Here is a 12,644-nt window from a genome sequence, read left to right as displayed (position 1 = left end):
ATACATGAATGTCTGTGTCGCAGGGCAGAAAGTAACTTTCAAGATAAAGGGAAACTGGCAAGCCCCCCACACAAAGGGCTATGATTTCATTGCAATAATGTCTTTAACATCTACTTCCATTAAGAATTTTTTCTCATTGGTCCTGAGATAAAAGCTAGGTAATGGAAGGCATTTGGGTTTTGTAAACACAGATGTCACTGTTATTTCAGAGAACCTAGATATATGTTCTGGAGACTATATCGTTCTTAAATTATATGTGCTATTGATCTGGTTTCCTGAAACTGTATTGGATTTATATACCAGTTTATGTTCCAATGAAACAGATGTGAATTGTGTTGTTTTGTATGCCGCAGAACATAATCATAATTTTGTGTTCTGTAAATGGATGAACTGACCTGAAATGGTAATGCACACCTTTAATCCCAGCACACAGGAGGCTGGGGGTGGAAAGTGGAGGTTATAATGAGTTACAGAACATCATGAATGGCAGGAAGACATCCTGTTTTTAAATTATAAAGTGAAGTGCTAAACTTTCGTTCAGCTGATCATATACATAAGTCTATATTAGCTTTTTAAAGGAAAATCATATGGGGCCAAAATATGTGTGTTTCCTACTGAACATTTTGTACAATTTCTTGCAGAGTTAGAGAACGTGATAAAGAACAGAGTGAAACACTAACGGGAGGAAGCCTTCTCCGGTGGCATTAGCTTCAGAGCTCATGAAGTAGGATTCAGACGTCTTTATGACTAATACTATATGAACAGGGAAGAAAGAAACACATAGTTTGGCAGACTAAACAGAACTTATTTTTGGTGCACACAAAGGGAAATAAAATAAAAATAAACACACTCATAATGAAATGCTGTGTTAGTTTTACAAGTTTTGCTCTTTAGTGGAGCAATTTTACTTTTAGCAAGATGCTGGGGATCTTATCACACTAATTTTATAAATGTATCCAATCATCACAATGTGTTTCATAAAGATGTAATATTATTTTTCAATAAGAAAAATATCCAATCAATAACTAAGTATCCAATAAATCCAAAGTCCGGTCCTTCATACATCGTCTTTCAAGCAAGCTCTAACTCAGATGACGATGTTCTGTCCCTCACTCTGTCACTCAGGTCTTCTTCTCTATCCTCATTGGAGCTTTCAGTGTGGGCCAGGCTGCCCCCTGTATTGATGCTTTTGCCAATGCAAGAGGAGCGGCCTATGTCATCTTTGACATTATTGATAATGTAAGTCTTTCATTGTCTGAAAGCTGAGGGAGTCGTGGGGGGTGTTGATAACTGAGTATTGAATCAAGTGTATTAAGCTATTTAGTAAGATACACTGTAACAACAGGAAACTCTACAAGCTTATTTGGCAATATGAAATCACTGATTTCACTTGAGTCTGTTTATATTAGTTCATTATTGTAGTGTAGGTTAAAGATGCTTCCTTTTGTGTTTACCTCCTTTATATGTTATAGCCAGATTATGATTTCTATGTAGTATCGTGGGCAGGGAGAGAGATTATGTATAGGATCAAATTAACAGTGAGTTTTGCTATGAGGTTTGCTCTTCTCCCTAATCTTAAATCAACTATATTGAATAAATTGAACTGACTACATGGAAAATTAAAAGATTTACATGCTAAAGCATGCCATTGCATTTACACAGTAAAATTCAAAGTTGGAAATTGAAATTATAGAAGTAGATCTAATTTAGAATTCTAAATGTATTGGAAGTTTACGTGGCTCCTAAGTAATATTGTGCTCACCATTCAACCCATCTTCTTGACCAATTCTATTGACTGTTTAAGAAGAAATAAGTTTCACAAAAGACAGAAATAACTGCACTTATCCAACATGTTTTTGTTATTCTTCTAAACATGTAAAACTGACCATTTATAAAATTTATGAATCTATACCAAAGACTGGAAATAAAGTGTTGCATGAAATAAAATGAGTATTCCCTATGCATTTTCAGAAAAATGTTTTAGTAAATCACACACGTATACACACATACATGCATATACACTTGTGTGCTAACATGCATGCAGATACAATGCATATATGCATGCACACACATGTATACATATTCCACATGTTCTCTGTGTGTTTGCTCACATGAAGGAGATTATGCTACTTCAAGCTCTATTTTTAGAATTTAATGCACCCTATTCCTTAAACATACAATTGCTTATTTGATAAAATAGTCATTGAATTTTGTTTTATTTAGAACCCTAAAATTGACAGTTTTTCAGAGAGAGGACACAAGCCAGACAGCATCAAAGGAAATCTGGAGTTCAGCGATGTTCACTTTTCCTATCCATCTCGGGCTAATATCAAGGTATTGTCAGCAACACTAGCTTCCTAGTTTAAGTTGATCTCTAATTGTCCCAATAGAGTCTGTTTCCTTTGATATTTATGTACTTTGTCCTATTGGAGATAAACTCTTTTTTTTATTCGATATATTTTTTATTTACATTTCAAATGATTTCCCCTTTTCTGGACCCCCACTCCCCGAAAGTCCCATCAGCCCCCATCCCTCCCCCTGTTTTCCCACCGAACCCTTCCCACTTCCCTGTTCTGGTTTTGCCCTATACTGCTTCACTGAGTCTTTCCAGAACCAGGGGCCACTCCTCCTTTCTTCTTGTACCTCATTTGATGTGTGGATTATGTTTTGGGTATTCCAGTTTTCTGGAGATAAACTCTTAATTCATGCTTCTTTTCCAAATTTGAAATAGAATTGAATTATTCCTTTCTTGGAGCTTTGATGTCAAGTGTGCTCTTCCTTTCTTTCCTCTGCAGATCTTGAAGGGCCTCAACCTGAAGGTGAAGAGTGGACAGACGGTGGCCCTGGTTGGCAACAGCGGCTGTGGGAAAAGCACAACTGTCCAGCTGCTGCAGAGGCTCTACGACCCCACAGAGGGTACGGTAAGTGGGAAAAGCCAAGTTCCCCAACGTGGGAAGTTGGACAGAAATAGGCCCTTAGAAACTGTTTCCTTACAAATAAATCCCCGTGTGAGTAGTCTGACTCTGGAAAGAGTACACAGTGCTGCAATGCATCTGGACAAAAACATGTATTTTTGGGCAGGTGGACAGATGCCTTTAAGTAAAAGCCTTGAAAACACCAGGATCTAGAAAGACCAGGAGGGTTGCTCCCAATGAGTTTGATTTGCCCAAACAATTCCATATAGTTATTCTCAACAGCCTGGTAATAGAAGCCACAAATCTTAAAACAGCAAGATGATCATTTTCTTTAACTTTGGATCATCTAAAACAAAGAACAGCAGAGCACAGAGAAATCTCAGTCTCTGGAAGGTGCTTAGAGTGTGAGAATAAGTCAGAATGTTCTTTTTTGGAGGGAACACACACACCCTTCACCCAGCTCTACTAATTACTTTTATTTTGACCCACTTGATTTATTCTCCTTTCCTGTATATGCATTCTGAACCAACATATGCTTCAGAATACGTTTCCAAAGAAGGATATTCTCTTACATAGAGAACAACGATCACACTATTGAAATCCTAAGTAAACAACAGTAACTCACAGTTTATGTTCTTCAGTTGTCCCAACTTAAGGACATTGAGTTTTCCGATGTTAGTCAACAACTGTAAAACACAACTTTACAAATGGCCTTAGCTTTCTTTCCACCGCCTTGACAAACACTGTAACCAAAAGCCACGTGGCAGAGGCAAGGGTTTATTTGGCTTATGCTTAGAGGCTACCGCCCATCATTGAGTCAGACCGGAAACTCACGCCAGAGCTTGGAGCAGAAGTCAGGGAGAAAGTTTACTTTCTGGCTCTCCTCTGGATCCTGCTACACTCTGTAGCAGGACCAGTTTCTCTGTGGAACTGCTCACAGTGTGCTGGGCCTTCCTACGTCACTTAGCAGATTAGTATTTAAGACATTAATGAAAGCCACCCTACGTACTATAGGACGTGAACAAGCAGAAGATTGGAGAATAAATAGAGAGTTATGGTTCTTTATGGGCCTTGGTAGACCTTCCACACACCAGTGGATGACTACATCCAGGAGCATGAATCAACACAGGCTGGATTCCACGGAGATTTTAAATGAGGACCCAGAGTTAGAGCGTGTGGAGGGGGAGGTGTTGGACAAGAGGCTAGGTGTAGCAAAACACAGTATGAAATTCTTAAACAATTAAGGTTTAAAAGAAAGGATAAATACATATTTTGAGAAATGGTTAGCTTCAATCATTGGCTTTGGTGGATACTGGAAAAGGGGCAATCATTTCTTTACTTCTGTACCCTACTCCCATGAGCCCTCTGGGCTCGAACAGACAGTTCAGATCCATAGTTACATAGATGGTCTTGGTTAGACTCTGTAGATTAAAAAAAAAACAAAGCAGCCGGGCGGTGGTGGCACACGCCTTTAATCCCAGCACTTGGGAGGCAGAGACAGGTGGATTTCTGAGTTTGAGGCCAGCCTATTCTACAGAGTGAGTTCCAGGACAGCCAGGGCTACACAGAGAAACCCTGTCTCAGAAAAAAATAAAACAAAACAGCAACAAAAAAAACACACAGCAAAAAGACATGAACTAGGGAAAGGATTTGTAGAAAGGAGGGAGAGCTGATAGTGTTGGAAGGAAGGTAGAGGTTGAGGATAAAAAGAGAGTGTGTGTGTGTATATGTATGTGGGGGGTATATGTGTGTGTATGTGGGCATGTGTGTGTTTGTATGTGTATATGTGGGGGGTATGTGTGTGTATATGTGTGTGGGGTTATGTGTGTGTATGTGGGGGAATATGTGTGTGTATGTGGGTATGCATGTGTGTGTATGTGTGTGTATGTGTGTATGTGCATGTGTATATAAGGGGTATGTGTAGTATATATGGGGGGTATGTGTGTATGTATGTGTATATGTGTATGTGTGTGGATGTGGATGTGGATATGTATGTATGTGGGTAAGTATGTATATGTATATATGTGTATGTGGTTATGTGTGTGTGCATGGATGTGTGTATGTGGGTATATATGTGTGTGTAAGCATGTGTATGTATATGTGTTTGTGTGTGTATGTGGGTATATATGTATGTGGGTATATATGTATGTGTAAGTGTGTGTATATATGTGTGTATGTGTGTGTATGTGGGTATATGTGTATGTGGGTATATATGTATGTATGTATGTATGTATATATTCAATTGCCAACAAACTTCATTAAAATGTGATCAGCATTACAAAGATAAACTGCTCCTTCACATCTATTAATTATAAAACAAGAACAATGTGCCCCAGTTCTAACAAAGTACAATGAAGCAGGTGTATTATATATTTATGCTGATGTTGTCTATTATTAAATTATTTATAAAGAGTCATTTATTTAGCTTTTGTTCATCAAGGAATAGATGTTCTGCAAACTCTAGTCATTTACAGTAAAGCAATTGATATTAACATAGGAACATTAAATCATGTCTTTCAATTTAATGATTCTTTGCTTTTATAACAATTAAAATATCAAGTTAAGAAATGATAAAGTAGATTATGGTGTGTTAAGCAAAGCAAAACACCAAAATGTCATGTAGATATATGTGGGATAGTTAGATAAGGGGACATTTTAACTTAAATTTAATATCGGAAATGAAAAACAGTGGCATGCCTAAAACCAAACTGGGACTGGAGGCTCAGCCCTGGGAGAGAGTGCTTCCCTGAGCGCACAGAGGCCTTGGGGTCATTGTTTTAGTACTATGACAATTAACCAATGTATCCACATTTTCATATGGTGGATAGCCAATAATCCAGTCTTGAAAAAATGTGTGTGTGTGTGTGTGTGTGTGTGTGTGTGTGTGTGTGTGATGAAAAATGTGGTTGCTTTATTTTATTCCTGCTCATTACTGTTTAGTTGTTATTTCTAACTTCTGAATGAATTCAATACTAGTAAAAACCCCTCATTCCTTAGAAATCAGGTTGTTTCAAATATTGACTAGGAAATCCTTCCTTCTTTCAGATTAGCATTGACGGGCAGGACATCCGGGACTTCAACGTCAGGTATCTGAGGGAAATCATTGGTGTGGTGAGTCAGGAGCCGGTACTGTTCTCTACCACGATTGCTGAAAATATCCGCTATGGCCGTGGGAACGTAACGATGGAGGAGATAAAGAAAGCTGTCAAAGAGGCCAACGCCTATGACTTCATCATGAAACTGCCGCAGGTAGAACTTCCTGTAAAATCACAACTGAAATGCAAGGCACTGAGTTCTTGTTTCAAAGGCTAAGCTTTGGGTTACAATTTTATAAACCTTGCTGGGCAAATTCCTTAAATTATTCAGGCAAGGCTTGCAGACTTTCTTCTTCTTCTTCTTCTTCTTCTTCTTCTTCTTCTTCTTCTTCTTCTTCTTCTTCTTCTTCTTCTTCTTCTTCTTCTTCTTCTTCTTCTTCTTTATTTACATTTCAAATGTTATCCCCTTTCCCAGTCCCCCTGCCTGAACCCCTCCATCACATCCCCTCCCCTACTTCTGTGAGGGTGTTACCCTAACCACCCACCCACTCCTGTTTCCCACCCTCGAATTCCCCTATACTATCCAGCCTTCACAGACACAGACTATATTCTATATGTAATATAGAATAATATAAAAACATAAAAATAAAATAATATAAAAACATAAAGGATATGTGTTGGCAATTATTGCAATTCAGTGTTAATTTGTTACACTTCATGATATACTACAAGAGTCAAAGCTTCAGTTGTCATTTATATCTTCAAAACGCTCTTTCCTTTTGTATTTAAAATGCTTTATGAAGGTTGACATGTAGCTCAGTGGTAGAGGCCTTTTCTAGCATATTGAAGGTCCTGTCTCAGTTTGATCCCCAACATTGTAAAATTAACTGGATAAATATGTTTTGAGAGCTTTTCTGGGTTTTCTGTTTAGAAATTTGACACCCTGGTTGGTGAGAGAGGGGCACAGCTGAGTGGGGGACAGAAACAGAGAATCGCCATTGCCCGGGCCCTGGTCCGCAACCCCAAGATCCTTCTGCTGGACGAGGCCACCTCAGCCCTGGACACGGAAAGCGAGGCTGAGGTGCAGGCCGCTCTGGATAAGGTCTGTACAAGGCAGTAAACACCCAGGGTGGGGGGCGGGGAGCAAATTGTTTTGCAGACTTTTGCCAGTTCATTGGGAATCTAGATTGAGAAATAAAACCCAAGGGGCAAATGAGGTTGTCTCTTAGGATGTATTGATTTCTCCCGGCCTGTCCCATTATCACAGAGAGAGGTCAATGATCTTCACTAGCTTCCACCATGGTTCAGTGAACCTAGATCCAGGCTTGTGGGAGGAACCGGGTGTTTTTCTCTCTCTTGCACACATGGGTTTTATTTGATAAAATATGCTAACATATGTGAAGAAATTAATTTCAAAAATTTATAAATTTAGGTATTTTTTATGTAACAAGTTTTAGTGATGGCATGCTGTCCTTTTCTTGGGTGTATTGTATTTTATTCTAAGTTTTAATCTATTTCTTTGTGGATTTTCTTGTTAAATCAGTAAAAAGACAGATACTTATATTTCAGTATATGTGGCAACACATATAAATACATATATGTATTACATGTATGTATATGTGCACACACACATAACTCTGATTACCTAAACACTGCTCTGGTTTAAAAATAGTTCAAAATAACCTATTTTATGGCAATAAAGACATCATTATTTGTATACTTAATTGTTAATGATTCATTAAATTGTATCAAAGTAATGTACCTGCTCCTTAGGGTGATTATGACCATTCCTCATTAAAAGACTTGAAATTCAGAAATAAATAAAATTAAAACTGGATTACAATCACCAAACAAAACAAAAGAAAAAATTCCATTTTAAAATGTATTATTTGATGGCATTTAGTATACTCATCGGGTTATGCAATCATCAATACTAATTCCAGAAATATTTCATTGCCCAAAAGAAACTAGTTGACTACTTCTGGCATCACTTTCAATAGCCCTGTGCACATACTAAGCTACTTCTGTCTCTATGACTTTGCTGGTTCTAGACATTTCATATAAATGTAATTATACTTTGCTGTTGTTTTTGCTGTTATATGTGCATGATGTATGTATATATCATATATGTGTATACAGACACACACACATATATGGTACATATGACATAGCACTTGTGCAGAGGTCAGAAGATGACTTTGTGGATTCAGTTCTTTCCTTCCACCACTACATGTGTTCCCAGAATCCAATGATATCACCAGGCTTGAACCACAAACACCCTTACATGCTGAGCCATCTTGCTGGCCTTCGTTAATGCCTTTTTCATATAGCACAGAATTTTCAAGCTTCACCAATGTTATGATTGGCATCAAACTTCATTCCTTTACATGGTTGAGTGAGATTTCAATTGTACGGACATACCCCATTTGTTAACCATTTTCAATGATGAGCATTTAGATTATTTCTACTTTTTTAGTTATTATTATTATTCTAATTACTTAGGTCAATTAAGCTGAATTATGACGAGTCTGTGATACAGGTAATCATCTTAAGAGATTATGGGTCAAATGATGCTAACGAGTACCAGAAAGGGTAGCCACTGTTATTGACATAACATTAATAATTTGGTAGGCATAACTCAGGGCTTAAATGTTCATTAAATCCATTACACCAACATGTGAGGTCACCGAATGACTTAGAGGACTGGTTTGATTTCAGCATTTATAAAAGCCACATGGGGCAGAGTCTAAAAGGCAGCAGAACTGACCCTACTCTAGAGAATGAGATTTTGAGGATTTTTGAGTTCTAATTTGAACGATACTCAGGCACCCTTAAAGCCCATTGGAATTATGTTAATATGGAGTTCTGCAGAAGGCTATCAGTTCCCAATGATCTCCCTAAAATGCTTCTGCCAGAGTCTCTGGTGCACCCAACAGCTCAGAGCTAGGGCTCATCAGACAAATGTGAAGATGCTTATCAGGGCAAATCTTTAACTTTCCTGAGTATCAGATACCACCATAGGCTTCCAGAGTAATCTGCCCTTGTATTGAAAGAGTTGGCCATCTGTCTGCTTCTGAACTCAGAAGTGTCTTGTCTCTTATAAAAAGAGTAGTTAGTACCTGTGCTCCAAGCACACAGAAGTATGGAGTGTGGCTCTATCGCCACTGCTTGCAAGCAGCATCTGCCCAAGGCTTAATTGTGCCTGCTCATTGCTAGTGTGTTAGTGCCATAATCCTGGTGTGCCACAGATCTGTCCTTTTCCACTTTAGGCCAGAGAAGGCCGAACCACCATTGTGATAGCTCACCGACTGTCTACAGTCCGGAATGCAGATGTCATCGCTGGGTTTGAGGATGGAGTCATCGTGGAACAAGGAAGTCACAGTGAACTGATGAAGAAGGAGGGGATCTACTTCAGACTTGTTAATATGCAGGTAGAAGCACGCCACAGATGTTTTTCTCTGTTGTCTGGGTTGCTGATAGGGTAGGCTTTAAGGTATTAAAATAGATTATAGCTGATGACATACAGGGAAACCGTGACTAGGATGAGGCATTAAAATCAGGTAAGTTGGAACCTGGGGAAGAGTGAATAGCTTGGGGGAAGAAAGGCAAAATGTAAAAATCACAGTTGATGTACTCATTAGAGCAATAATTATTGATTGTCTTGGGAATGTGTTCACTACAGGTCCTTACCAATGGAAGAAGAAAGAGATCTACAGCAGTTGGGGGAGGGGTACAACTTATAAATGCTTTGTAGACAAACCTGGTAAAGCTCAAGTAGCAACATTTGTAGCTTTAGGAGGTGAATAATTGGTTTTAAAAAACTGCTTGCTCTCCTCTCTAGAAAATTATTAGTTTGTCTCAGATTGTGCACTATCATTTTAGCAAACTTACAGGCTATATAACCTAAAACTTTCCTAGGACTCTAGTTCATAAACTTTATTTTTTTAGAAGATTTATTTATTTATTTTATGTGAGGATGCTGTAGCTGTCTTTAGACATACCTGAAAAGGGCATTGGATTTCATTACAGATGGTCGTAAGCCACCATGTTGTTGCTGGGAATCAGGACGTCTGGAAGAGCAGTCAGTGCCCTAAACTGCCGAGCCATCTCTCTAGCTCTGTTCATAAACCTTAAACTATGTGTACTAGCTTTGACATTGTAAAAGGCTTATACATGTGTATCTCAGATTTTCCCCCTTGACATTCCAGATACACACCATGAAATATTGTTATGTCAATTACTCAGAAGTAGTTATAAGAAATATGCTTTGTATAACTAATTTTCTCTAGCAAATAACTTATAATTTAGTTTCTGTAGAGATGAACAGTGAGCTTGTTTCAATATTTATGTTTTCTATTTAAACACTGCTAGGACAAGCACACATTTGAAAATAGCCTCATATCCCTAAGTTTTCCGACAAGTCCCAGCCTGCTGTGCATCAGTCCTGCATTTGGATTAGCAAGCCTACTGTAAGCTTTTAAGCTAGACAGTATCTGAGGAACAAAGTCTGAGTTTGTCACCTGGCCTTACTTGTTTGCTTGGGCACACACACATTCCCACAATACTTTTACAACATACATTTAAGAAACAAATGCCTGCCTGGCACTAAACTGTGTGAGCTAAGATGTTGCTCTTACAGAAGAGGAAAATAGGGTGATGGTTTGTAGAGCCTGGGGAGTGCTGGAGAGGGTAAGGGAAAAGAGGATTGGCAGGTACAGAGAGGCACAGGCAACGGAGAGAAATAACTACTGCTCTGGAGCACAGTAGGGTAATATGACTGACAACAGTGAGCTACGTACTCCAAACTAGCTGAGAGAGTCCATTTCTTTTTTAGTTGTAAGGACTGAAACTAGTTTGGGCCTTTTTTAGGCAAAGCAAACATCCCACCGCTGAGCCATTTCCCCAACACAACAGGAGGACTTTGGATCTTTCTAATAAAGCTGATAATGTTTAAGGTGACCCATATGACAATTATCCTTAAGAGCAATGGTGAGCATATCCACAAGTTGAAAAGTGCTCTGGTAGCTGAGACTGTAGCTCATCTGGTCCCTGCTTATCTTAAAAGCATGAAGACCTAAGTTTGTTCTCAGGCAAACAAAAGAGCCAGGCATGATGGCATGCACACATATAATCCCATTGTTGTGAAGGACAGGTGAATCCTTAGGAACTCTGGTTAGCTGGTGTAGCTTATTTGATGAACTCCAGACTCATGAGAGACCCTCTTTCAAAAAACAAAAGAGACAAAAAGTAGATAGTACCTGAGGAACAAAGTCTGAGTTTGTCACCTGACCTTACTCACTTGTTTGCTTGGGCACACACACATTCCCACAAATACTTTTAACACACACACACACACACACACAAAGTACCACATTGAGCTCAATAAATATATACAATATATGTCAAATAAAACACACACTTAATATTTGTTTTACATATATATCCCCCCAAAAGAAACAAATGACATGAATGTCTAAGTATACTGGAAAACCACTGATGGGTTTTAAAAGATGGATTGATTATTTGGATCATATGTCATTGAGCTATTACTATTTAAAAAAAAACAAAAAACAAAATGATTGCTGAAAATTTCAAATTACTCAAAGAGTGGATTCTTAGAAAGTTTTATAATTCAGTTTTATGTAACCTCTTTATCACTTATTGCTTTAAAATATATGTAAGTATAATGGGTAATGTTAATTGTCACCTTGACAAAATCTAGAGCCACAAGGAGATGGGCCTCTGGGGCATGCCTATGGGGAATTACCTTTTTTTAAATCTTAGATATTTTCTTTATTTACATTTCAAATGTTATTCCCTTTCCCGGTTTCCCCTCTGAAAACACCCTATGTCATCCCCCCTCCCCTTGCTTATATGAGGGTGCTCCCCCACCCACTCCTGCCTCCCTGCCCTGGCACTCCACTACACTGGGGCATCGACCTTCACAGGACCAAGGGGCTCTCCTCCCATTGATGTCCGACAAGGCCATCATCTGCTATGTAGTGGCTGGAGCCATGAGTCCCTCCATATATACTCTTTGATTGGTGGTTTAGTCCCAGGGAGCTCTGGTGGGGACTGTGGTTTATAGTTTTGTTCTTCCTATGGGGCTGCAAACCCCTTCAGCTCCTTCAGTCCTTTCTCTAACTCCTCCATTGAGGACCCTGTGCTCAGTTCAGTGGTTGGCTGTGAGCATTGTCTGTATTTGTCAGACTCTGGTTCAGGAGATAGCTATATCAGCCTGGGAATTATCTTGATTTCACTAACAATGTAGGAAGATCCATCTTAACTGTGGGTGGAACTCTGTCCTGGACAGAGGATCCCAGGCTCAGAAGCGGCTGTGCTCTGGCTTTCTGCTTCTTGATTGTGACTGTGCAGTAGCTGCTCCTACAAGCTTTGGCTATAATGGGAGACTGGAATGTGGGACTGCCAGCCAATTCAAGCCCTTTTCCCCTTAAGTTGCTCCTGTTTGGCTTTTTTTTTTTTTTTTTTATCACAGCAACTGGAAAAGAAATGAAGACAGTAATGGCATTTTAAATCCATTTTAGTTTTCATGTCAGCATGATTATTAGCACGGCAGTATGACGATGTGGAAGTCTCAAGTGGGGCAGCCCGATGTCCCTCCCTGCCCCACTTCACCCGTAAGAATGACCTCATAACACACAAGGATTCTGGCTGGGAGACAACCGACTGACTC

General features: G+C 39.1%; 1 protein-coding gene across 4 annotated transcripts in view; it reads left to right on the top strand.

Annotated features, from left to right (window-relative positions):
• Positions 1-12,644, top strand: part of LOC127678298 (phosphatidylcholine translocator ABCB4) — a 58,920-nt gene that overhangs the window by 21,481 nt on the left and 24,795 nt on the right. For all 4 annotated transcript variants that reach the window (XM_052173144.1, XM_052173142.1, XM_052173143.1 and 1 more), the window contains 6 exons: positions 1,126-1,239; positions 2,224-2,334; positions 2,796-2,921; positions 5,961-6,164; positions 6,882-7,052; positions 9,220-9,381. In XM_052173144.1, the coding sequence (XP_052029104.1) occupies positions 1,126-1,239; positions 2,224-2,334; positions 2,796-2,921; positions 5,961-6,164; positions 6,882-7,052; positions 9,220-9,381 (888 nt within the window). The remainder of the gene's footprint in view (positions 1-1,125; positions 1,240-2,223; positions 2,335-2,795; positions 2,922-5,960; positions 6,165-6,881; positions 7,053-9,219; positions 9,382-12,644) is intronic.

The sequence above is a fragment of the Apodemus sylvaticus genome, chromosome 2, assembly GCF_947179515.1.
Source record: "Apodemus sylvaticus chromosome 2, mApoSyl1.1, whole genome shotgun sequence".
Lineage (NCBI taxonomy): Eukaryota > Metazoa > Chordata > Mammalia > Rodentia > Muridae > Apodemus > Apodemus sylvaticus.
The sequence above is the reverse complement of the archived record's forward strand: the minus strand, read 5'-3'. Positions and strand labels throughout refer to the sequence as shown.